This window comes from Athene cunicularia (genome assembly GCF_003259725.1).
Source record: "Athene cunicularia isolate RWA chromosome 9 unlocalized genomic scaffold, athCun1 chr9_part1, whole genome shotgun sequence".
Classification (NCBI taxonomy): Eukaryota; Metazoa; Chordata; class Aves; order Strigiformes; family Strigidae; genus Athene; species Athene cunicularia.
In genome coordinates this window covers 9,976,975-10,002,300 of record NW_020799110.1, presented here as the reverse complement: position 1 = coordinate 10,002,300, position 25,326 = coordinate 9,976,975, and the positions used below count along the sequence as shown (strand labels likewise).

At 43.1% G+C, this 25,326-nt stretch overlaps 1 protein-coding gene across 1 annotated transcript; it reads left to right on the top strand.

Annotated features, from left to right (window-relative positions):
* The first annotated feature begins 236 nt into the window (after positions 1-236).
* On the top strand, positions 237-18,209 carry LAMP3 (lysosomal associated membrane protein 3). The gene is made up of 6 exons (XM_026854549.1): positions 237-1,423; positions 5,869-6,629; positions 7,177-7,299; positions 10,569-10,620; positions 12,523-12,690; positions 16,351-18,209. The coding sequence occupies exons 1-6, from the start codon at positions 1,378-1,380 to the stop codon at positions 16,488-16,490; spliced, it is 1,290 nt and encodes a 429-aa protein (XP_026710350.1). The 5' UTR covers positions 237-1,377; the 3' UTR covers positions 16,491-18,209.
* The last annotated feature ends 7,117 nt before the right edge of the window (positions 18,210-25,326 follow it).

The following is a 25,326-nucleotide window of genomic DNA, read 5'->3' as shown; positions in this document are numbered from 1 at the left end:
AGACAGAATGTATGAATTTATTACAAGAGAAAAGTGTGCAAATGAACTTTCTGTAATTAGGCCATTCTGACCTGTGTAGAACCACACTTTGTTTGAAATTTATAAAAATTATAACTAGTACAAACCATTGTGGTTGATGTCTCTATATGAAGTAACAAGTCAAGTGAGCTTTCTTTCTATTCAAAATAAATGGGCATCAGTAAAGACACATCAGCACAGCTGAAAAAAATGCACATATCTGTCCAACATAACTTTATTTGTCCAGCATATGTGTCAGAAAAGCCAGAGAGTGTTTTTTTATCTTTACCCATCTACCTTAGTCATGTTCCTGAATCCCTGGGACTCTTAGGGGAGTGCAGATATTCACATGGACAGTTCAGAGTCGCATATGTTAATGCTGCAGCCATAAGGCGAGGGAGTTATAGGATAACTTGATTATCGTTAACCCCCAAGATATCTGAATACCTTTGGCTACCAGTGGTTTATTAGGGAGCACTAATAGACCCAAATGCATGTTGTGGATCGTGTGGAAGGGCAAGCAGGTAAAAATGAGAATGTAGAAACACAATGCAAATAGAGAGAGCAAAATAAATTGGAACTAATACCAGCTGGTAGCCAGATTTTTGGGGTAAACTACACCTCAGTTGAGCTTTCAAGTCATTGGCCTTAGAATGTTACTGCGGTGCAATATTGGTATGAGAAAATGAAGAATTAGGACCACACCAGGTCCCAGGGGTGGGGTTTGTGTTTGGATGCCACGCTAATGGTGAGCTGCCCCAGCTGATCCACCTTCAACAAGCTCAGTCCCCTGGAGCAGGACTGAACCAGCCCCAAAGGCTGCTGACAGTCCCAGCTGGGACCAGAGCCCGCGTGGGGCTTTGCTCAGCCCTGTCTCACTTTTAGCTGGTGCTCTGTGGAGATCACACCTCTCCCTTCTGTGCCTTAACAAAAAAGAAAGTTTGGCCCTAAAGAAAGTACTTTTCTAAAGAACACAGAGAAAGTACTGCGGGTTGTAACCCTCCACTAGGGTACAGCTGCAGTCTGCCCAGCTTATCAAAACTGGGGGGAGATGCCTGAAGCTTTACGTGGCCTAGCAGAGGCCCTGGTCTCAGCTGCAGAGTGAGAGCCTCTCCTCTCCCCAGTTAGCCCAGCAGACCTTTCTGTTTTCACTTTATTTCCTAACTATCATTTATTTCCTCCTCTGGTACTGTACAGAGGAGAAACATCAGTCTCCTGCTCTCTCTCCACCTCCTTTCTAGCCATGTGACAGCACTCCCTGCATAAAGTGAAACTTTTCAGTCCCCAGAAAACCTTGATTTCCTTTCCAACCGCTCCACGGTGAGAAGCAACATCTCTCAAACCTGCAGCTTGCTGGCCATGGGGAGGAGCACACGGCAGTTCATCCTGCTCACCTTTGCCTGCGGTGAGTAATATTCGCTACCATTTCTATCAGAAAAATGAGATAGACTATGCTAGTTTTGTTTCCTTGCAGTCAGGACATTACCTAACAGATCAAAAACTTTAAATAGTTTTGTTGCTAGCAGAAAGTTCCACTACTAAGAAATAACTGTAAATTCATTTAATTGCAGGTGGTATAGGCTTAGTCTGTTGTTCTCCTGTGTATTTTCCCTTGTGCCCTGTGATGACATAAACTCTGTGTGATGGAGTCAGCTCAAAACAGCATTAGAAGCAGACTTTTTGGAGTTTGCCTTTGTTAATTAAAAATAATTTCCAGACCACTAGAACTGACAAAGTCTTGAGTGGGAAAAGCAGAAGAAGGAAGCATTCATTGCTCGAGTCATTTGTCTGCAGTGCAAGATGCAGAGCATGATCAGGAAAGAGTGAGGCAGGGAGCTCGAAGGCAGGCTGGGGCTTGTCTCATTGACAAACTGCATCAGAGTCACCGTTCAATCCTTAACGCTGCTCTGTGACAATCTGTGGAGCTAGCTTGGTCAAGGATGTGTCCCAGCACGTTAAATCATCCCTCAACGCCCGTAGCAGTTCAACATCTGCTGGGTGAAGGAGGACGGAACGTGATTTAGTCTGTGTAATGGCTGAAGGTTTGAGCTCGCTGGTGGGGGGCTGGATTTCTGCAGTGTGTTTTGCCATCGCATCAGGGATCACACTGATAACAACCCCCGTCCTCCTCCCAGCACAGTGAGCAGGGAAACGACCCAGGGCATTGACCACACCTGCGGTATCTGCTCTGCTTTCCCACACCTGCTTCGCAGCCAGTCTGCTGAAGTAGCCCCAAAATGTATACACGAAAGGAGAGCAAGATCAGACTGAAATAATAAGTAACACTTTTTAATATATATTATTATTATAAGTAACGCTAATAACTCAGTGGCCAGCAAGCATCTTTTTGACCAGAAAGAACTTGTTTCCTCAGCTTCTTATCCATTTTTGATCATTCCTTTAATAATTTGTTGTGATGTTTTATTAATGCCATTAAGTCAAGTCTTTCTGTGCAGAGAGGGAATTAAACATAATGAGAGTTTAAGAGATAAAGAAACTGCTCCTATGTTGGAGGGAAACTATGGCAGTACTGAAACTTCTCAGGAAATCTTGGTACTTTTCTAGTTCCTCAAGATCTCAAACCGAAGGAGAGGGAGCTGTCGAGAGTGTTTTCAGTGACTGTAGGAGCCGGGTCAGGTTTTTGTGTCCACACAAAATGAGCCAGCTAAACATGAGCGTTCCTTCTGGGCAGCATAAAAAAGAACAAACCTGCTGGGTGGCTGAGCAGCATGAGTGTGTGGTTAGACAAGAAGAGGAAAAAATGCTCAGCAAGAGGTTTTTTCACCCACCCTATTACAGGACAGGAGGCTGAGGAATGTCACAACCAAATCATGGCACTGAGCACTCCACTTCCCACTGCAACGCCTGGGAGAAGAGTGGTGACATTCCTTTGCTGGCATTGACTGAAACTTGTCACCAAAGCATGGAAATGGGGCCTTCAGGCCCAGACTGGGAACAGCGAATTTCTGAGAGCTGTTCTGATCCTTTTCTGAGAGTTTTGTCCTGTAATGTTGTGTGCATGGAGGTTTACTGGGCAGAAACGCAGCCCTTGGCATTTGTAACACACACATTTGAAGCTGAGGTGAGATGAGGGGAGTGCAGCTGCTTGCTCCAGGAGGATACACTGCAGGGAACACACATTCCTCAAGCAAAGCATTGGTTATATGAAGTTTTGAGAAAAAAAAAAAAAAAAAAAAAGGAGACTATCAGGGGAATGGAGAGCTGCAATTCCTTGCTGTTCTGTGGCCCCTTTTGCGGGCAGAGCTGTGACAAGGGCTGTGGTGGCCCCCACTGGGCTCCTTGGCTGAGCTGCAGCAGGCTCCCTGCGCGGCAGAGCTGCAATGCGGAGGGAGCGGTGGGGAAGCCTTCCAGGCCCTCCTTGGAGGGTAGGTCAGGCTGCCCATGGGCCCACCTGCCCCTTCACGCAGCAGAGCTACTGAGCTACCTCCAGCAGCCTCCCTAGAAGAGCCAGGACCACTAGGTGCAACCAGAGAGCAATCCTTACTCGTCCCTGGGAGCTCATGTGTGCAAATGCCTTTGGAGAAGATGACGCAAGCCAACAGGTTTAGCAGCGTGGCCGTGCCCTGACAGAAGCTCCAAAATGCTTGGGAGAGCTGTGGGAGGCTAGAGGAGCGGTCAGGGAGGTCACCTGGTGAGCATGAGCCATAGGCCACCCCAGAAACATTTCTGACTTTACCCCTCAGTGACCCGGTCAGGCTGAATGCTTCTGTAATGAAAAATAGTTAGGTTGAAATGACCTTTTGGAGAAAAGGAAGTTTCATTTAGAAGCTATGGGTGAAGTGTCATGTCATGAAAAGCTGTGTCAGTGAAATGATGTTTCTCTTCATGACTGTAAGATGATCAGTAATTGGAACTAGTCTGTTAAATAAAAACGAAGAAGTACTGACTATTTAAGACTTGTGTAAATTTAAATGTGGGTTGTTTTGCAGTCTTACAGGGGAAAGGAGAGTGAAAATTGCAACTTCTTCTTTTCTGTTTTTTTATCATGCCAATACACTTGGGTGCAGCTGCCTATAGCTGGTATGTGGCAACTGCTCTGATTTTTCACTGGCACACAGAGAAGGAGTTGTTACCTGCTTTTCAGCTCTGCCAGCCCGTGTGGTAAAGTCTAGGGGCAAGTGAGAAAATTAACTAAAGTATCATATTAATTATGGCATTTTTAGGTTCCTTCCAATAAAACTCACAGTCTGAGGGATCTGTCCAGTCATTTGAGTGGCTTTTCAACTGTTGCACTTCTTTGATAACAACAGCTACACTGGCAGTCTGTACTGCACAGAGGTGAAACTTGAGGCAATTTTAGGAATATAGAATATACATCTACACTTCTGCTCTTCTCTAGCATAGCCATTTTTAAGGGAAAATTGGTGTGGTTTCAGATCTATACATCTGTTCTCATTTCTTTGGTTTTGATCCTGAATTTGATTCAAAACCCAGTAGGTTTATTATTCTTAGTTTATATGTATCATAAAATGGTGAGATTTTGTGAATTCAACTATTATTGCAGATCTCTGTTCACACTAAGTGAAAATAAATGAATAAAAGGAAAAGGAGCTTGTGAGATGTCAGCTAAGTCCACTCTGAATGTGCTTCTGGCCTTAATCGATCCTAAAATCCAAATCTCAGCAACCTGCCTGCCACAAACCTTTGACACTGGTTCATAAGGAATTTATTTGGAAGAACCAGCATACAACAGACTTCTCAGACAACATGATGTGGCATCCCCTGTGGAGCTGTACTGCTAGAAATATGAACTATCCTGGATTTTGGGTCCCTTCTGTCTCCAAACTGGAGAATTAATCCCTGTTCTCCGCCTAATTTAGGCAGTAAAGCATTCAACTGTACCTGAAGCTTCATGCACATCAAGGAATTTGTATCAGCGATTTATGATTTCTTTTACCTTGACCTTGTCTTTACAGAGTCTTGTTGCATATTCGCAAAGACTCAAGCAGAAGAGTTGTGACCTTCATCTATTCTACAGCGTACTTTTACCACATTTTCTTCACTTTGTTATTTAGGAGCCAGATATTGTCTTTTCCATTCAAAGGACAGGTTTCTGTAAATGTTATAAGATGGAAGTGTAATTTTGGTGCTGTGACTATTTTCAGATGTGGTCCAAAATGTCCCTGGATGCTATACCCTGAAACTTGTTTCTCACTGCTGAAAGCCCCTCACTAAGAGGGCTGGTCTCTCCTTCTTTGGAGCATCCCCTTGGGTACCTCCCAGGAGGAAGAACTTCAGGGTTCAAGCTGGCATAGCTACAATAAAACCATAAATAAGTATCTTGAATTTCCCTGTTTCACAGACTATTGTGAATCACCGTAAGACCATTACGCTGCCTCACTTCCTTCACACACACAAAAAATGTTCCCTTTCCCCATGCTTTGTTGGTAAGTAACCAACCACCCTGTCACCTGTTGCACCCACTTCATATTCCTTAGACCTTGATAATTTGCTTCTAGCAAATTTTGCTGTACTGCTGCTGGCAGAGGAATTCTTATACTGCCTGGGGATTGTGAAAGGTCTACTCACACCTCTGACATCCTCTGGCTTTTTCAGCAGTAAAAGCAGCGTGTGGGAAGCTGGGAGCCAATGTGCTTCCACTGTGATGGGTATATTCAGAGATGTGAAGATTTGGGGAGTCGTGAAAAGTTATGGATAGTCCTACAGCATGTCTTTCCGCTTTCACTGTCCCCTCATGACTGAAGCCAAATGAAAAATAAAATCATATCACCCATTTGATAATAAAATCAGTGCAGTTATGTTGTGGGTATCAACAGAAATGTTAAGTGTAAATGTTTCTAGACTGCTGACGTACTTGTTTCCTTGCAGCATTTTCCTCCTGCTTTGCTGAAGTGGCCCTCAGGGTTGAACTGTCTCCAGAAACCACATCCTTCCACCATACGGCTACTTCTGCTCAGCCACTTTCCCTTTACCATTCTTCACCCCATCAAGGCACCACAGTTCATTTTAACAGCACAGACTCTCTTAAAACAACACCCTTAAGCCATAGAACAACTGTGCAGACAACAGACCAGCACCAGGTAACAACAGCTCCAGGCCATCACACAACAGCCCAGGCAGGAACAACCACCATACAAGTGACCAGCCAGAAATCTCCCCCAGTGGTATCCACAACATCAGCAGACAACACAACTACAACCCAGGCAATGGAAACGGTTACACCTGCAGTGAAGAACACAACCATACAACCAATGTCCTCAGCCAGGCAAGCCAGAACGCATGTGAGCACAGAGGTGATAATGCCAGCCACAAACACAACCGTAGATCATACAACACCAGCTACACATCTGACCACTACAGCCACCACCACGCGAACTGTAAAGCCCAGCACAGGGTCAGGAAATCAAACAACAGCCCATACCAGCCCAACAGCCACAGTCGTGACCAACAAAACAACCATTCATCCAGGGACTCAAACAACCATCCCACCTACTACGATGACAGAGAGACCCACTCTCACACCACAGCCTTCCCTCATCCCCACCGGCACATACACCGTTTCCAGTGGGAACAGGACCTGCGTCAAAGCGGTCATGGGTTTGCAGCTGATGGCTCAAAATACACAGACGGTGAGGTGAAAGCACTACAAGGCTGAGTTTTGTAGTGACTGTGTCTTCATTAGCTGGAATTTATTCTACTTCTTTCAAAGCAGTTTTCAGAAGTTAGCTTGTATGATAAAAACAAGTGGTTTGCTACCAGTCTAAGGCTTTGTCTGTGCCACAGCATCTCAGCTGCTCTACTTTGGCTTGTGTGATGATGTCAGTGGGATGTATGGGTGCTTTCTTATTTCAGTGATGTATATGTGGTAGAAGTACTGGGGGGGTAAATCAGCCTTCAGCGTTATTTGTGTTTCCCAGAATGGCTTGACAGTGCGAGTTGCAATGAAGGCAAGAAACTGTCAGTTCAGACTTGGATTCAGAGGTGGGTTGTCTTGATGATGACACATGGAGATTTTAGGATCACAGGAATTGCCAGACTGGATCAGAGTGGGGGGGCTGGGGAGCTGGTACCCTCTCCTAGCAGTGATCCCCTGTGAATGATTCAGCAAAAGATGTCTGTGTGTTTCTTAAGTTCCCCCCCTCCTCTTCAGCAGCCCTGCAATGTCTCTTTCCACAGAAGCGGATGGAATACATGGCTGTCAACCCCAATGCCACACAGACGTCTGGAAGCTGTGGGATGGAGCAGTCTGAGCTGAACATAACTTTCAGTGGAGGGTTTATAAACTTCACCTTTGTGAAGGTAATTGTTGCATTTAGAGGGGAGGAGTGTTTAGGACTGGGGAGCTGGAATTTAGCCTGCCTTTGATCCGGCTGTGCTGTGGGAAAAGGCATTTCACCCATCTCTATGCTAGTTTTCCACCTGTATATAAGGCACGATGACTCCTGTCCTTCCCAAGAGTCTAGAATCATAGAACCATGGATTAATTCAGGTTGGAAAAGACCTTTGAAGGCCACCTGTTAAAGCCACCCATCTAGCAACATGAAGTCTAGAAATAGCCTCGAGCAAAATCTGAGACTCATTTTTACATAGGTAAAAATCTAGTGGGTGGGAAGGCTGGGTCTGCTGTTTGCACTGGGACAGAGGGAATGCGTTTGGGACTGGAGGCCCTGTGCAGGAACAAGGTGTGTGTGCCAGAAGCTCTGACTCACTGCCAAGTTCCTCTTACGAAATGGTGTCTCAGGGACCACCTGAATGGAGGTGAGGTCAATTATTTGCCTTCCATAAATGCCAAGTATGACAACTGCCCAGCCAAAAGCCAGCTGTGGTGCTTAAACCCAAAGGGCAGCCTGGGCAGCTGTAAGTACCCTGGAGCTACAATCCGTCTGCAGCTGAAGGGGCCTAATTTCATCTGATTTTTGAGTGGAAAATTCCAAACAAGTGAGCTACGACAACAAAATTGTAGGTGAGTGCCCTTAAAATGCACCACACCATGGAGACTTAAGTACACACAGAAACTTGGGCAAGAGAGAGGCCCTGCTTACATAGTGAGAAAATGAGTTTTCTTTTCTACATTGTGTCTGTTGATACTAACATTCCCCACTGGGACTGCATCATATGGGGACGGGGCTTTAACATAAGCTACCTAGAGCGTTGCTGCTACTACAACCACAGCAGAAAATTGCTGCATGCAGCCATCCTCTTGCTTCACAGGCATCTACACGGTTTACCCATTTTGGGAGGCAGCATGCAGTACTGTTTATCTGAAAGCCAGTGAGGGCTGGGTGGTGATGCCAGCAGGGCTAAAGACAATACTGTGTACAAAATCATTAATGGGCAGCGAGGAATATGGATCAGGTTGGATCCCATCAAACTCTTGAGTATAACGTGCATTGAGGCCATGTCCTGGAGCTCCACAGCAGTTCAGAGCTGCATCTGCCTATCACTGCTCTGTGTCCTTCAGTTAACTGAGCCAAATATCAATCTTACAACCTGGTCTCAAGCTCAAATTAGTGACAATTAAGAAAAATACAAATGGCTAGTCAGTCACTTCCATAGAAAGTCCAAGATGGCAACAGCAAATTATACCACACCTGATTTAGTACTGCTTGAGCAGAGAAAAGATTTCAATTAATAATCATCTTGATTTTAGTTTATGGCAGAAAGTTTTCTAAAAGCTACAGAGGAAAAATGAGGTAAAAAATAAAGGAGCTGTTTTAAAACAAAGGATCAGTTCAGACCTCGAGTGTTTGCTTGTAAACGTATGCTTCCTGCAACAGCGGGAGCATTTTCTGTGTTACAAGGATCCTTAGAAAAAGGCTGGTGATTCAAGTACCCATGAAAGCCCCAGCTTGTGGCAGTGCTAAGGAGAGTGATGTGAACCTTTAGGAGGTACTTGACCTGTCTTGCCCTGAAAAAGGTGGTTATTGGCACAGCATTAGACAATCCACCCTTCTCTTAACGATAAGCCTGAAGAGAAAAGCAGGGCTCGGCTTAGGCTTCTTTGAAATTCAAGTTAATAAGAAATCATTCTGCTGCTGGTTTTTATGTGTTTGGCCCCCACACCCTCTCTAACTGCTTTGAACCGGGAGTGCTCCAGCAGTGGCACCGCTGATTTTCATTGGTCAAAGAGGAGATGGATCAGGCCCTGGGCTGCGGTGCTGGTGCGGGGTAGCGGGAGGTGAGCGGCTGGCTCAGTACTCACCACTGCCAGCTGCCTTTTGCAAAGAACTTGAAAAAAGGAAGTTCTGTAACCAACCCACAAGACATGAAGTAGGAGCAGATGTTTTCCCCAAGCAAAGTTATTAACTGTGGCCAAACAGGACAGAGTGCTGCTGCCAAAAATTGATAATATTTGACCTGTTTATGTCTTTAAGTGGGAATAATGCTGAGAACCTCTTCTCTGGTTTATTTCTTTCTTAAACTTTCCCAATCCATTTTACCAGCTTTTAAACTGCATAATGTTCAATCTGGACGCACAGGAGACATTCATGTCTGCTGCCATTTATCCACCAGCTACACTCACCAGTCCCAGTGTGCTCACAGCTGGAAGTAAAATGAATAGTAGGGCCGCTGCATGAAGACTCGTATTATACTGCAACGCTGCTACCAGGGAAAAGCTCCTTGGGCTGGCTCTCACTTTGTGACAGTCCAGGAGAAGACAGCGTTCAGGTTGCACCAGGGTTTCAGGGCACATGCAGACAGGACACTTTGCTGGAAGTGTTGGTCTCTTGTTGTACGAGGTGCTTTTTCTGTCAGCAGTCTGTAGGCATATGAAAAAAAGCCAGCCAGAACCAACAGTGTCAGCAGGGTGGAAAGAACAGTTATTTCTCCCGTACACATCCAGGCTGCTGTTTCCTCATTTGTAGTGACTGCTGTTGGCAGACAAACTAGGAAATGAGCCGTGCGACCCTGAGAGGGGCTCCCGGCGCTCAGCCTGCTGCTGGCTTCTCCCAGTTCAAAACAACGATCAGCACAGAAGCACCGCTGCTTTCTACTGCTGCTGTGCTCACACGAAGGGCATCTATGCATAAAGTGCACTGCAGCGCTGAGAGTCATGGATGCTTCTACAGGTGTGGGCTGAGGTCCTGCAGGCAATCAGGCTGCAGGTCAGCTTGGACTCGTTCAGGGCAGGCTTACTCGGGAGAGCACGGTAGGGACTCTCGGTGAAAGCAGAACAGGTGAATAACAATAAAATGGCCTTATCACATGCCTCTTAATTTGTGCAGTGTTTGCTTAATTCCCTCCTACTTTTGGTTACCACAAGTCTCACGCTGTAGCTTGAGCAGTGTCTGTAAAATGACACCTGCATGGTCCAGTTTCACTGAACTGAGCAAGATTCATGATGTAGCTGAGACTGCTGCGTTACGCCAGCTTCTCAGCTATTAGATGGAGTGATTTGGAAAAGAAAAAGCAATACATCCAAGCAAGTTGGTTCTTGGGTCTTGAAGGTCATGTTTTAAAATGTGTTTCTTTGGGAAATTCTTTGTGATCATTTTGCTGTGGTGAACTGTGGTTTTTTTCACAAATATGAGGATGTATTGCAAATAAAGATTTATCTTCTTTTGCAGCAAGCTCCAACATACTGTGTCAGTAAAATCGAGACCAGATTACAGTCTGAAGGTCAGTGACTTTACACTGTCTTAATTTCATATCAAACTGTTCTGAGTATGGGATAGGCTAGCATGTCTTTAAAACACTGGATTTTGCAAATTTTGTGTTTTATCAGGCTTTCAACATGTCATTCACCTGATTCTTATGGTATGAAAATGGAAGAGAAGGGACCAGGCTACAGTTTCATCATAATTGTCCAGTTTTCCTTTTGTCCTCAAAATCATTCCCTGCCCCACCTCTTTCAGAATAGAGATTACTTCAAACCTAAATTTAAGATGCAAAAGAGCCCTCAAAGTTTTTATCTGCAAACACACAAAAATGCTTTGACTCTTGTTCAGTTGCATGTGTCTTTCCAATCTAATAAGCAAACTAAATTAATATGGCATCTGGATCACAGAAATGCAGAGCTATATACAGATTTCAAATGCACCAATATGGAGAGGTGGCATATCTGACATTTTGGGTTGGCAAAAATAAGAACTGGACTCAGGCTGAGGTTCTTCAAACCATCCTGAAATCCTAGACCTTGTCTGTGCTCTTCTCAGGCGATAGGAATTTCTTTTTGTTATGTAGCCCTGATTCTGCCCATTTGAACAGTCAGGAACTGCCCCAGATCCTATGTCCCAAGAAATGCTGAGAGAACATCATCTAGGTCAGAGAGAAAAATTCTGAGTCATCACTTCAGATTTTCTCTGACATTAATTTTGCACAAATTCTTCCCAATATATCAAATCTGTGACAGTTTAACAACTATATTATGTCACTTCTCCATTTGTTACTCATCATATTTGGACTGACTTTTGTCCCTGAAAGAAGAAAAACAAATCAGGAGCTCGACTAGGCATGTCCTGATAGCACTGAGCTTTTTGGAAGCCCAGTGCCTATTTTTCTTCCTACTGATGAGCACTTTTATTAACTCAAGTGGAGCCTATGCTGATCTACAGCAATTAAAGTAAAAGAAAAGCTGATCCAGAAGACAGTCTCCTAGGGATGTTCTCAGTCTAAATGACCAGAGATTTCTTGTGCATTGCTAAGTGCAAACTGCAGCAAATACAAACTAATCAGCTTAATCATAAATTTTTAAATCCTCAAATAAACTTTGAGTCCTCCACAGTGATGCTGGCAAGAGACATGGCTATCCCTGGCTGTTTGTGTCTCTGCCAGATTGACAGTCATTCTTGCCATTTCACAGTCCACTGGTAGTATTTTTGCAATGAGCAAGCCTGTACCTTTTCTAAGATAAAACTTCCTGAATGAACTGTATCATACACATTGGTGTACTGATTTTGACCAAAGAGGACCAGGAGTATGCTGCACACTATTATGCTAGCAGATGTGGTTGAGATACAGTGATGCTGAACTGGCAACGTGAATGATTTTGTCTTAAACTCATATATCTGCTTTCCAAGGAGGATATGCATAAACGTTACAAGATCTTTCTGTGCTTTGAACTAGAGCCATATTATCCATAAAGTACTGTGACACTGAAATATGCTTAAAAACACATTTAATACCTAAAGCAATAGAGACTAGATATGTCAAATTCCCATGCTAGAGATGGTATCTGTTTTGTCTGGTAACAGCCATGCTGAAGACCCAAGATAGTTGTCTGCTCCTGCGAGAGTCCTAACCCCCTTTTGCAAACTCAGGTTGTTAAAATATGATTTGAAGAAGCATCTGAAATTTTAGGCACTTTTTCAGACCCAGGATGAGTTGAGTTGCCCAGCTCAGCTCTCATTAAAACACAGAAGAAATGTAATCGATAGATTATGAGGAAAATATCCATGTTTTAGTCACAACTGTGGCTGCTGCTCTGCTAAAGCATCGGGGATCCTCCATTTTATCTCAGAAAGATGTTGGTTCCAACAGAGTTAGCATGGATTCTCATTTGTCTCTCTTTATGGCCTCCAGGTATGCTTTACTACGCTGCCATACATGAGAAGCTGTTTACAACAAAGTTGGGGAATTCCTTTAAGTGTGCCAGCAAGCAGACTTTCCACTTGGAGAAGAACTTGCAGCTACTCTTTGTTAATATGCAGCTGCAGGCGTTTGATATTGTTGGTAACCAGTTTGGTAAAGGTAAGTAGAAGGATACGCTTTCCACCTTTCCCAGATCTACATGTCAACACTCTGGTAGTCTGATAGATACAATCTGCTAGATTATAACCATACACATGCAGTGATCCTGTTACACCTACAGCACAGTCACAGCTTTCTAATTGCTCCCCAATAGTGTAACCTGCCCGCTGCTGTATTCTCACCCCTTTCTGAGCCATTTTCAACACCTGTGAAAGATGAAAAAGTATCTTTTCCTCCTGCATTCAGTACCTTCTGTTTCTTCTTCTCATTAAAAATGTTCAACATCACAATTTTACTCTTCACCCATTTTCTCCCAGAGTAAGTGGAGGTGTATTCATCACCATTGCATTGCTCAAGCCCCTAATATGTACAGTTCAGTTCAAGGTCACTGTTCCTGATATAGTCATATTTTAGATATTTTGAAAGGCTTTTGACACTCATGAGGTCCCACAGCTGCAGCAGCAAAACTTCCAACTGATAAGGAGCACTTGTGCATGCAGGTTGATACTTTCAGAGCAGCTGTGTCTAGATGTGATGAAATGTGCTCCTGAGAAGGGAGCACGACTGGCATGCTCCCAGTTTCACAACTAAACGTGATGCTCATCTCTGCAGTTTGTCTTTTCTTGAGTACAGCTACAAAGAGGCAACCATGTAGCTTGGTAAAAGACAGAGACAGACCAGTATGACTCCCCTGGTCTCTGGATTACCCACATTGGGAGAACGTATTTGGGCTCATCACAACTTCCCTACACCCTCATCTGGGGTTCCTTCCCCAGGGAAATTAGATGCTGTCATCCTTGTTTCTTATCCAGCAATGCAGCCAGGACCTGGCCAGTCGGTGAGGTCCAGGACTGACTGCCGGGTGCATCAGGAAAACTCCTGTGTCCCACAGTATGGACACTCTCATGGTCTATCGCCTTACATCTTATGAGGTGCATGAAAGATCCTACAAAAAGCAGAGAAATGGATTTAGATGGGACCCTGTGGTCTCTTTCAAATTGTACTTCACATTTCTGTGATTTCCTCTCAGGGTGTTTACATAGAGGAACTCAAGTAGGCAGATAGGCTTATCAGCTCTTCAGCTTCAGATGCACTTAAGAAAACATTCCCTTCTTCTGACATTTGACTTTCCGCATGCTTACAAAATAATGCCCCTGTATTCTTCTTTTTACTTTAGATCTGTCTTTTAACTTAGTTTGGCTCTGTTTGAATGATTCTTCTTTTGTTAGTTCATAATTTTGGCTGCCTTTCTTATTTTAAAAGGAATATAATCAGAAACAACATTTGGGTCATTTTTAAGACATGGACCATGTTTTCATACCTTAAGTTTGTAAAAGCCACACTGAGAATCCAGTCTATGCTTTCATGAAGATTTTTCTCATGGGGTAACACTGAGCTGGAACAACTCATGGGATCCCATCTGGTCCACACATTTCCATTCAAATTTGTACAACGAGTCAGTTCCGTTATGGCTTTTGGTATAGCCTCACCTCTAGCAGAGACAGAGCTTAGAAACACACTCTCTCTCCCCCATCCCCTCAAAGGTCAGACTAATTCTGCTAAGCAATACCAAATACAAAATTAAATTATTTTTGCTCTTAATCAAAGGGCTGAGAAAGCAGCCACCACCTCTGAAATAATTCCCCGGTGGCCATGAAATAATTATGAAGCTGTTATGTACCTCTGCTGTATATGCAGATTTTGAAAGACAAAATCCCCAGTGAAGGAATGACTCTATACACATCCCCAGTCTGCTCCCCTCAAGTGTCTCAAGACTGGTAGTTTCACTTCTGCTGCTCCTGATTTGCTTATCTTTAAAAGGGGAAGAAAAAGAAAACACTAATGATTATTGGTTTCAAGTTCCTTACAATTTTATACAGACTGCAGCAGTGTTACTTTAGTATCTTGGCCTGTTTGAGGCCAGAAAGCTGTAAAAGTGTCTTGTGAACTGCACTTCAGTATTTCAGAATCAGTTCCCTAGAGTTCATAGCCCAAGGTTTCATCAAATCAAAACGGCCAATTCAAACATCTCTGGCTTTTGCAATACTCAAATGCAAATACTTTCCAGCTCACCTCCTTAACAGCAGGTTACATTAACCAAAGCTTTTAAAAGGCAGCATCTAGTAGAATGCTGATGCATTTGGCTTTGTGGCATCACATGAAATCACCATCTGGATCAGAGGAGAAGAGGATCAGGTTTTGGGGAGAGCCATGTGGAGTCTCTGGAGCTATGACATGATGTCATGAACTCCACATGCTCCCTGGGCTAACTGCCCGCCATTGGCGTAAAGATTCCCATTGGGCAAAAGCCCAAGGTAAGCTACAGTCTGGGCCAGCACAGTCATCAGAATTAGACAATAACAACAGAGGCTTTTGTCTCAGAGTGTGGTTGAAATCTGCCTTGGAACAGTCACAGGGAGTGAAAGGGGCAGAGGGTGTTGGATGTCCCTCATAACCTGGGTATAACCTGGATGCACTTCAGGGCTGGGATATACTGTGGGGTTTAGCTGATCAAACTACCCTACTTAGAGGATAGTTTGCTACTCAGGTGCCACTCAGAGCATCATGCTGGAGGCCTTTTTTTCCCTGGAGCCCAAGGAAGGACCATTCCTATAGATCAGATGGAAGATGTAGGTCTGATCCAGTTCTGGGATAACACATTAGTGATCATTCCCAGACCTTGCCTTCACTCCCAGTTCGCTTCACACTTGTATTGTGAATTTGAGACTGATCCTGCCATTGTTACTTGGGTAAATATTCCATTTATGTCAGTGACCCAGATAGTGCAGTCTCTCCACAGGAAAGCCACTGATTTACCCCAGTCTGGAAGTTTATTTTTAAGAACTGAGCTTCCATTTAATCAAAAGATGACTTGAATATTCAGTTGGGTAGGGACTATCTGAAGAAGTCGGGATTTGCCCCCTCTGTAGCTAAGAGGTATATTGGGAGTGAAAGAATCTTTAGATGGTTCTTAAAAGAGATTATTTGTGTCAAATCCTTTTCTGATATCATCATATGAACAATAAAATTATAGTGGTACTGCTAAAGCATCCCCCTGGACTAAGTCCAAGGCTTCTGCCTTCCTAATCTCTTGATGTTCTGAGTTAGTCACAATTATCCACAAATATTCTGATGAAAACACAGAGCACAATTAGAATTTGATTTTTCTTAGGAAACACTGACTTAACTAGGATTCTTGCTGTGCTAATGGTGTGCTGGACTATGGGCTCCCTTCTCTGGCCTCATTGTTTTTACTGGGCAGAAGCAATTAGATGCCACATAGGAGCATCTTGCTTGTCCATGCTCTTTATTTTTAGACTTGCACTTCGTAGTGTGATGCTCCACATCTGCTATCAGCAAGAAAGCCTCCTCCTGTGTATGTACTGATCTTGATGGTAAAACTGCAGACATGAAAGAGCAGAGTCATTCTCCAGTGAAGCATGTAGCTATTTTGAAAGGGACAAATATTGTTTCCCTGAGATAAGGTTCACCACAGGTAAAAATGTGGTAAGTATAGCTCAGGAAAAAGGAGGGGAAAAAAAAAAGAAGAAAATTTTTTGAGACTTCTGGCTTGTATTTGCTAACTTTTCTGGAATATACATGTATAGTCTAGGAGTGCAGTGTTCTGCTATAACACATTCTCTGATCTTTTTATTTCAGAAGAAGAATGTTTTGCGGATAAAAACAGCAAAGCAGCTCCCATCGCAGTGGGCCTGAGTATCCTGGGATTGTTTGTCATTGTGTTTGTCATTTTCCTGATTTCCAGAAGAAAATCGCATCAAGGATACCAACGTATCTGAGGTGCCCTTATATTTTCAGATGTGTGTAGCAAGTAGAGAAGTCACGGGAGTTTTAGCTTCTACCTGGTAATCTCACTGTACTGTGGGATGACAGTATATGTTTAAATCTAATTAATATTTCTGGACGTGATTTCTTTAAGACTGGAAGGAGAGAACTCACACCATCTACTTTAGGCTATTCTTGGCATCTAATTTAGATGGAGTCCAGAGGCCCAAAGTGAGAAGCAATTCAGACCACCTAAATCAAATGCCTGAAGACAGCTTAAAGGAAGCAGTATTGATATCCCACAAAAAAATCTATCAGGTTTGGTAAAGATAGCATTTAGATTTATTAAATGACCTTCAAGTGAATAAAACAGAGGTCCACAGCTACAGACAACGCTGTTAAATCAGAGCTCAGTGAAACCTTGCAGGAACTCAGTGTATGCTGAAGTCTCAGGGCAAGTGTAAGGGTGACAAGCAAGTTCTCACCAGTGCTGTAACAGGGTCACACTGCGTAAGTTCTTGGGTTTTTCCTACTAAGCCCTTTGCAAAGACACAGTGGTAATGTGACTCTTACTTGACAGACAGTATTTTTAGAAAATTTTCTAGTTTCCAGTGATTGTGTATGCAAGTAAGAGATTACCCAGCTGAGGTCATACACGGTCTGTCTGACCACTATGTGCCAAAATTATCACTTGTCATTTCTTGTCTCAGCCCTGCTGCAAAGATGTCTGAACTTCTTGCCAAGAATTCTTGAACTGCAGCCTCATAAAGCACAGCACATTAGAGCAATCTGACACTGGTAAATTTATCCTGAAGTGTTATGCTGCAAACTGCACAGTTCAGGAGCTGATTGACAGGCAGCTGAGATGTCTGTGCAGAACTGGGCCGGCGTTAGGAGGCGGTAACTCCATCCATCTGCCACACCAGGCCAAGCCACCCCACTTGGCAACTGGTGCTCAAGGCACAGCATCCCTTTGCCACATGTTTGTAACACAACATGGAGAAAGCTAACACGAGGATTCTGAAAGCACTCTGACACACGGGCCGGTTCTAAGGTTGCCAGAGCAATAGATGGGCACTGGGGTGAATTTGCTTGATAAATTCAAGGAGCTTAATATTTCATGGTCTTGTGAGAGCTCATGAATCACCCACTTCCTATTCAGACATGAACCTGTTACAGCAACTGCCGCTGAACTCAGTAACTGCCCTTCTACTGAGATGGCAGCACTGTGATCTCTCTTAATCCGGGAAGATACCACGCTCACTCACATGCCTGGGATTAAGTGGCCACAATTGTGGTAGACCTGCACAAGGTCCATGAGCAAATGGAGATCCACTGACACTGTATGGTCGAGGCTTCTGTGGAAAATAAAAGCTTGCACAGGCCTTGGACAAACTCTCTGCCCAAAAGTGAATGCTATCCAGTGTGCTCCCAGCTGAGCAGCTGGATTTTCATATGGAAATACTTTGGAGTTGCTTTAAAGCACACTAGTTCATATACTCTGTAGTCTGCTTCCTCTAAGCCAATGATGAAGGCATGAAAGTAGTAATTGCTTTTGACATTAAGTTCAGTTCATGTTCTTTACTGTAACAAGGAAAATCTCGTCACAAAAGATTTGCAAAGCTAAACTTATGCACAAATGTGCACACCCCCCCCCACACACCACACAATCTGTTCACTGCAGCAAATGACATCAAAATGATGAGAATTTATGTATAAAAACATTTACAAAAGAGAAAATAATATTAAATAAGAGCACAGTTCCCCCTTAGGAGTGAGGGTAATGGCTTAAATTTTGCCAATAAAAGTTTTGTCTGGAAAAGGACTGTGGAATAGCATCCATTAAACAAAAGAAAGACTGAAGTAATCTGCAAAAATTCCTTGTTAGTTTAATCTGGATCTAAACAAAATAGAAATTCTGGGAGCTAATTCTGTTAATTATGGCCCAGATCCTGAGCAATTACTAGTGGTGATGGAACCTCACTAGGTAATTTTCACCAGGTAAAACTGATGATAATATCTTGTGAGTTCAATTTCCCTTAAGCATTTTTAAAATAGTTTTGATATTTTAGCAGTATTTAACCATTGAAAGTTTACTTATTTAAATTAAGAAAGAAAATAAATCCTTTTGTTCCACTAATTACTAGAAGATGCTGGCCTGTGTCAAGCAGGAAGCATGGTCATACTGTTCCATAATCAACATAATTTGTGGCTGTTCAAGTCATTAACAGTCTCCAGAAATGTTCCCATTAAGTCTGGATAAACCAGTAAATAAGGTAAAGACAGTTTTGAAGCACTTTTGCACTTGAGAAACATAAGACAGAAGTCAGAACCAGCTGCGAGCAAGGGAGGCAGTTGAAAACGGTTGTGAGGTAAAGTGGCACAAATAACAGAATGCAAAACTTTCAAACCTTTGATACAGATTCAGTTGAATACTCAGACTGCAATCCGAGTATTTCAATTATTGCTTTGTAAAAGGTTGCAGCACAGTTAGTATTGCTTAATGAACTTTAGCTAGCTTGGTTTTGCCCTTCTTCCTTCCCCCCCAGTCAGAACTCAGTGGCATTGACCAGGCCCTTGGCTTTGTAAAATCCCTCTAGTTCTCAGGGTTAGTTAATATTAACAACCTGTTGTTTAGAAAGCAGATTTTTATACTCGATTAAAACATTAAATTTTTTAACACAAGAAAATTGATGAGATGTCCAACAGGAAAGGTAAATATATGGAAGAGCTTCCATTTGAAAATGAGCCTGTGTATGCGGTAGTGGTGTTACTGTCCCAAACCATTACCTGTGGACATTTTAACAACATACACTGCCTAAAAAGCTCAGCACCACACATGATCTGTCCCTAAGACGTTCTGATTACTGATCAATAAGACATCTTTCCCATTGAAAACTAAGTCCTATTTCACATGTTGTTTGGATTGCTGGGTTGCATGATCTGTACAGTTTGTTACTCCTACTGATATGGATATAGCATTTTTTTGTTATGTTCTGAAAAATCTCTTTATGTTAATATTCAGTCCTTTAACGTCTGATATCATAATGAGGAGAGAAAACTGTTCTTAATGACTGATAATTCTGTGTTTGATCTTGTGACACCCTCTGGCATTTTTACCAATGATGCAAGGTTAATGTTTTTTTGCCCACGCTTTATTCTTTCTACAGTGAATCAAACTGTTGGTATTGAACAATGTTTGGATGCGGGTTTACCCAATTTGTTCTTATGCTTTTTATTGCTATTATTTGTTTGTTATTTTTATGAAGCTGCATACTGCCCTTTCTAGATGAATAATACTCTGGGCTTGCTCTAAACGGCACAGGTGAAGTGCATGTGGTATAAACCGATGAACCAATTGGATGCTCTTGTGAAATGTTGCCAACATGCAGCAAAATTAATCCAATGAAGTGAGTGCTTTACAGCAGTAAAGGATCCATTGGAGAATTCCTTACTGCATCAGGAGATCCCAGCCCCAAAGCACAACCTTCCTCCCACCTGCAGCCCAGCCTTCGGGCTGACACCTCCTCCCCTGGCCACAAAACACACCAACAGCCTGGAGCAGGAATTGGTGTCAGCATGCCAGCATAGCAGGGAGTGTTGTCTTTCTGAATTTATCGCTGAATTAGAATTAGACATGCAGCTGCTCCCTGAGTTGCCATGTGCAACTTTTAAAGCATAAGCCTGTATATATTTTCTGCCAGAATTTATGTAGCTATTTGACTGGCACTTTTTTATCTGATGGAGTGCTTTCAGGTCCTCCTCCCAGTGGGAAGACTCCATAGGTGTAACTGCTCTTGGTTGCCTGACTTTCTTTTTTAAACATGTTGCCTGAGGAAGCATTTTGAGCAAAAAGTCACCAAAAGAGCACAATACAAAGAAGCAGCTCTTACGATAAACTAGTTGTACATTAGGTGGGCCATAACAGTTATACCACGCACAGCAGTGCACAGTTTTTTGCTTCCTGTCAATATGGATATCAAATGAAAACAGTATTTTCTTAAGCCTGGCAGATTGCTTCCCTTCCAGGGCTGCTCTTTGCCATAGTCAGACCTTTGTTCAGCAACTTGCTCAGTGCTTGGAACAGGGGTTTACCAACCAACCTGCCCTAAAATTCTGCATGCTAAAAACCTTTATATGGTCAGCATGAGCCCACGTCTGCAGAGAGGGGAGAGAAGAGCGGCGTCTGCTGTGGAGGGGCAAGGTTGCAGCTGGGTCTGAGTGACCAGTGATGTTGAGCCCCCAGCTCACCCTTTTCCCTGGTTCCAGACTCAGATCAACCCACCCCTGAGCCAGAAGCTATTGATCATGGTGACATGATGGATCCCATCAGGGAAGCTGGTCAGGATACAGTACGGCCACTCAGAAATTAGGAGGTGAGCACATCCCTGTAGCTCCCTGACACTGCTGCAGCTCTCACTCCAGACCATTCACTATGGGCCCTTGCACACTGCAGGCAGACACAGGCATCCCATGTGCATGATGATGTCATACTTAGCCAAATCGCCAGCAAGATTTAATTTCTTTCAGTCCTTTTTGCTCTCTGGTTGACAAAGTTCAAATTAAAAAACAGCTGTTAATTCTGGTTGAAAGAGGAAGGGAGATGTAGATTAGCATTTTGAGTGTATGAAGATGGTTTGGTTGATCACTTCTAGCTTGCTACAGTATATGTTTGCTAAAAATTAATTTGCTATGAGAAGATATGCTCCTTATTTTTCTATTATTAGTGTTTCTATAATAAAGGTTGTATTTAGTCATTAAAGTGTGCATTGCTGTGCTATTATTTTCTCTCTCGAGTGCTGTTTTACCTAAACTGTTTAAAATGCAAGTACATCTATAAAACAGGCAGGGTCCTAGGGGCTCCAGGCGTAAGCCACAGACACAGATATGCTTATATCCTAGCTGTAACTTTGATGATTATTTCTTCTTAGGCAGCTCATCTGAAATTTCTGTCTTTGCTTCATTGGCATTAAAACAAGAAAAAAAGGTATTGAAAATATTATGTAATTTTTCTGTTAATCTCCACACAACTTACAGAGTGTCTGAATTCACTATGTATGTTTCTTTATACAACTAGATCTCTTTTTGTTTTGTATTGATCCAATAAACACAGACCATAACTCACAGTAGATGTGATAGATGCTTGATACTTCATGTTTAAACTGCTTTCACAGATAATAATCTTAGGAATTACGAGTCTTTTGAGGAGAATGCATCCTTTCAGTGAGCAGGTATAGAAAGTAGAGGAAATAAATAACTTGGAAAACACCACACATAAACTTGAGAATTCAGTAGCTTCTATGTTGGTCAAAGGAATTTCCCAAAGGATGGGGGCTGGCCTAGATGATCATTAAAGGCCCTTTGCAGCCCAAACCACTCTACAGTTCTCTGTGACTTTGCTGTGGTTTTGCTTTTGTGACATCAACAGCCAGCTTAAAATATAATTGTGGGACAACTGTGTGAGGTAAAACTTCTTAATAAAAGGGATCACTCAAAAATTCTGCAGTTTCATCTTTAAAGATTTTCCAAAGAAACTTGAAACCATATCTGCCTAGATCTAGTTTGGCTAATAACTGCAGCCAGACCCTGTTTTGGGTGCAGGCTCCTCGATTTGCCTCTAAGGCCGTTGTTGGGATGTTGCATGACAGAGCTGGGCTGGTGAGGAGAGAGGGGTGGGCACACAGATGGGGGAACCGGACATTACCTTCTCTGTGATGAGCGAGATAAGGGTCTGAAATGGCTGAACGAGTCTCACATGTCATGCTCTTCATGGCTACAGAAGCGGAGTTTGTTAGGTGGATTGCAGGAAAGCAGAGACAGGGTAAAGATGGGGTTGAAAAACCTCTCTGCTACCAGCAGCTGATCCAGGAATTTTACATGATAGAGAAGTGACCTGATAGAGGGCAGCAGAGAGAAAGTAACTTCCCTCAGGGATAAAATACCAGAATTCTGCTTCGCTTGCTATACCATTTCTTGTGTCAGTGCACATCCCTACATGATAGATAATTTAAGGGCTATAGGTGACAAGGTGAAAACATTACAAGCCCCTCAATTTGCCTTTCAGCAGAAAAGCGGGGCTGCCAGGAGAGCGGGGTCAGTTTGCTCTGCTCTTTTGCACTTGCTTGGCTTGGTACAATATTAGATTTGGTGCCACACTCACCTAAGTGATACACCTATTTAGCAGACAAGGCTCCTGGCTTGTTTATGTTGGTTTTAGAAGCTGGTCTAGTAAATGCACACTTGGGATATGCATTTCAGCTGATGAATTAGAATTTAGATTGGGCCTTCTGCATGTTCATTGCCTTGGGGTGGGGGGTGGTCTGAAGTGGACCCTCGAAGGCTGCTGGATGTCTCAAATTCTCTCTTTCTTTAAAAAGTTCAATGGCAGATGGGGGAACAGTCCACCATTTTTCCTTTTAAGGCAAAAAACCTTTCCATGTGTAAGTCACACCATGGACTGTCCCAGAAACACAAAGGTTTCAAATCCACCAGGGAAACATTTTTGCATCAGTGTCTAGAAGAAAAAATAAGCATTTTTTTAAAGCATCAATATGAAGAAAAATAACAAGAGTGAGGAGAGAAAGATTTCTATGAAGCTAACCCTCACTAATAAAGTGACACTGGGAGACTACACTTTCTTTCTCACAGCTATGACTGTGGCCACTGCATGCCAGTAATGCGGGGGTATGCATGTCTGAGGTGTATCAGTCACAGCAACACTCACATTCATGGGCTTTCATCAGTGTCTGGGCTTTCCCAGCTAGCCACAAAATGTAACAAAACCTGCATTTCCCTTTTTCTACCAGCCCTATTGCCTATGAAGTTGGTAGATCGCAAGTATTTTATTAAATTATAATTTAATCGGCTCAGTTTCTTACTTAACTCTTTCTTTGGAATATTAAAAAGGAGTAGGTTGCATTTCCCTGGTGCAGAATGCAGAAACAAAATAAATAGCCGTTGAGAAAAATGGAAGTGTTCAATCTGAGTCAGAAAATCTGTGCATATTAGAGACACAGATCTTGGTTTTGAACCTCAGCCTTGCTGGGGCTTTCCTATACCCCAGAGATTTCTGAAGAACGTGATTCATGAGTCCAGCCAATGTTTAACCTTTCATCTCCTCAGGGAAAACAGATTCATATTTCAAACAAATTATGATGTTTACAATTTAATGGAAAAAAACAATGAGGAAAGTACTTATTAATGTAAAGTGGCTTTCAAAATATGCCAAGCTTCCACAATAAAATTTAAAATGTTGCCAGTCCAACCTATCCAGTACATAACTAGGTTCATCACCATGCCTCCAAGTACATGCACATTAAGTGTATTACCGGTGTCACTGAGAAAATTATTATTTTCTGCATTTCAGTTTTATTATGTTGCACTTTCAAACATCTGTGTATACAATCTGGTGATCCCGCTTGACTTTGCAGGCTCTAAAAGCCATGCTTGCAGCATCCCTTCACCAAGAGCAGATCTGGAATATAAACGAGTTTGCAATTTCTGTTAGTTCTCCTGTTCAAAGCTTAAGCTCCTCCACTAGCTCTGATCTATGTATTATAAAATATCTGCAGCTCTTTGCAATGTTCAATGGTAAACTACATAAAATACTGCCATCTTGTGTTCAGAGAAAAATTAAACATGCAGAAAGTTTAAAAAAAATCTGGATTTCAAAAGACAGAAGTAGGATTAATGCTGTCAGCATGGTATGTTGAGGAACAAAACGAAAGAATTATGGAAAAGTTGTATCTTCACTTAATAGTTTAGTTTCTAAATCTTATCTTTAGAGAAAGTGCTGAGCCCACTGCCTCTTGCGGTCAGGTTCAAGGGACCTGGTGTCCAATCTACCACAACCACACAGCCCCTGGTGTGAGAGGTCATCAGGCCAAGTTAAAAAAAGCATCAGTGGAACAAGTAGATACTGCCTGCATACCAATAATGCTCTTTAGGTAAGAAACTGTGTTAATGCTTCAGAGTATGGAGAACATGTAAGACTTGTTAAATACTACCACAATTACAAGTGATAGCTTGTGTATTCCTTCTGTGAAACATATAAACAGCAACTAGAAAGACTTATTTTGACTAAGTGCTACTGGTTGTTTTTCGTGGGGGTTTTTTGTTGTTTTTTTTTTTAATTTCTCTGTATAATTAATATTAAAAACACGGTCATGTGAAAGACGACCTTGGAAAGGCTTTACTGTAGTCTATCAGTATCACAGTTTACCTGAACTTAGGTTCAGCAAATCAGTGTGACTGAAGGCAACGAGGTGACCTTGGGGATTCACCCTCCTTCTTTTTTTGCTGCTTTTCTTGCTCAGAACGATCCAGCTCGACATGGAAAAATGAGAGGGAGCAGATGAGGCCTGACCCAAAGCCCAGCTCCCCGGGGCCCTGTGCCCCCAGCCGGGGTTTAGCAGGGCCGGGCACCAGGGCGCCCAGCAAACCTGCGATGCCGAAGGAACAGCCCGGGTGGTGCCTATTTTCTATTCTCGAGAGGGGGGGATGTGCCAGTCCCACACCAGTCTGAACCTCTTCCATTTACACGGTGGGTTTTGAGCTGGGAGTCAGGCCCGGGCACAGGGATGCTGGGGGAACTGGGGATCCCCGTGCTCTCCTCACTGCCCTCACGTTCCGTGTTGCTGCTCTATTTCCCTCCCAGACGTCATTCCCGAAGGAATACGGTCAGCTCCGAGGCCACGCTTCCACAAATGTCCTCAGGAGCACGCATCACTCCACCTTTATGTGAATTTTACTTGATCTGCCGTTTTACTGCCCACTTTCTCCGTGTCTTGGGGCCGCTCCCCCCTCTCGCAGGCCCCTCGGGGGCGCGCACACCGCACACCTGTCTCTTAT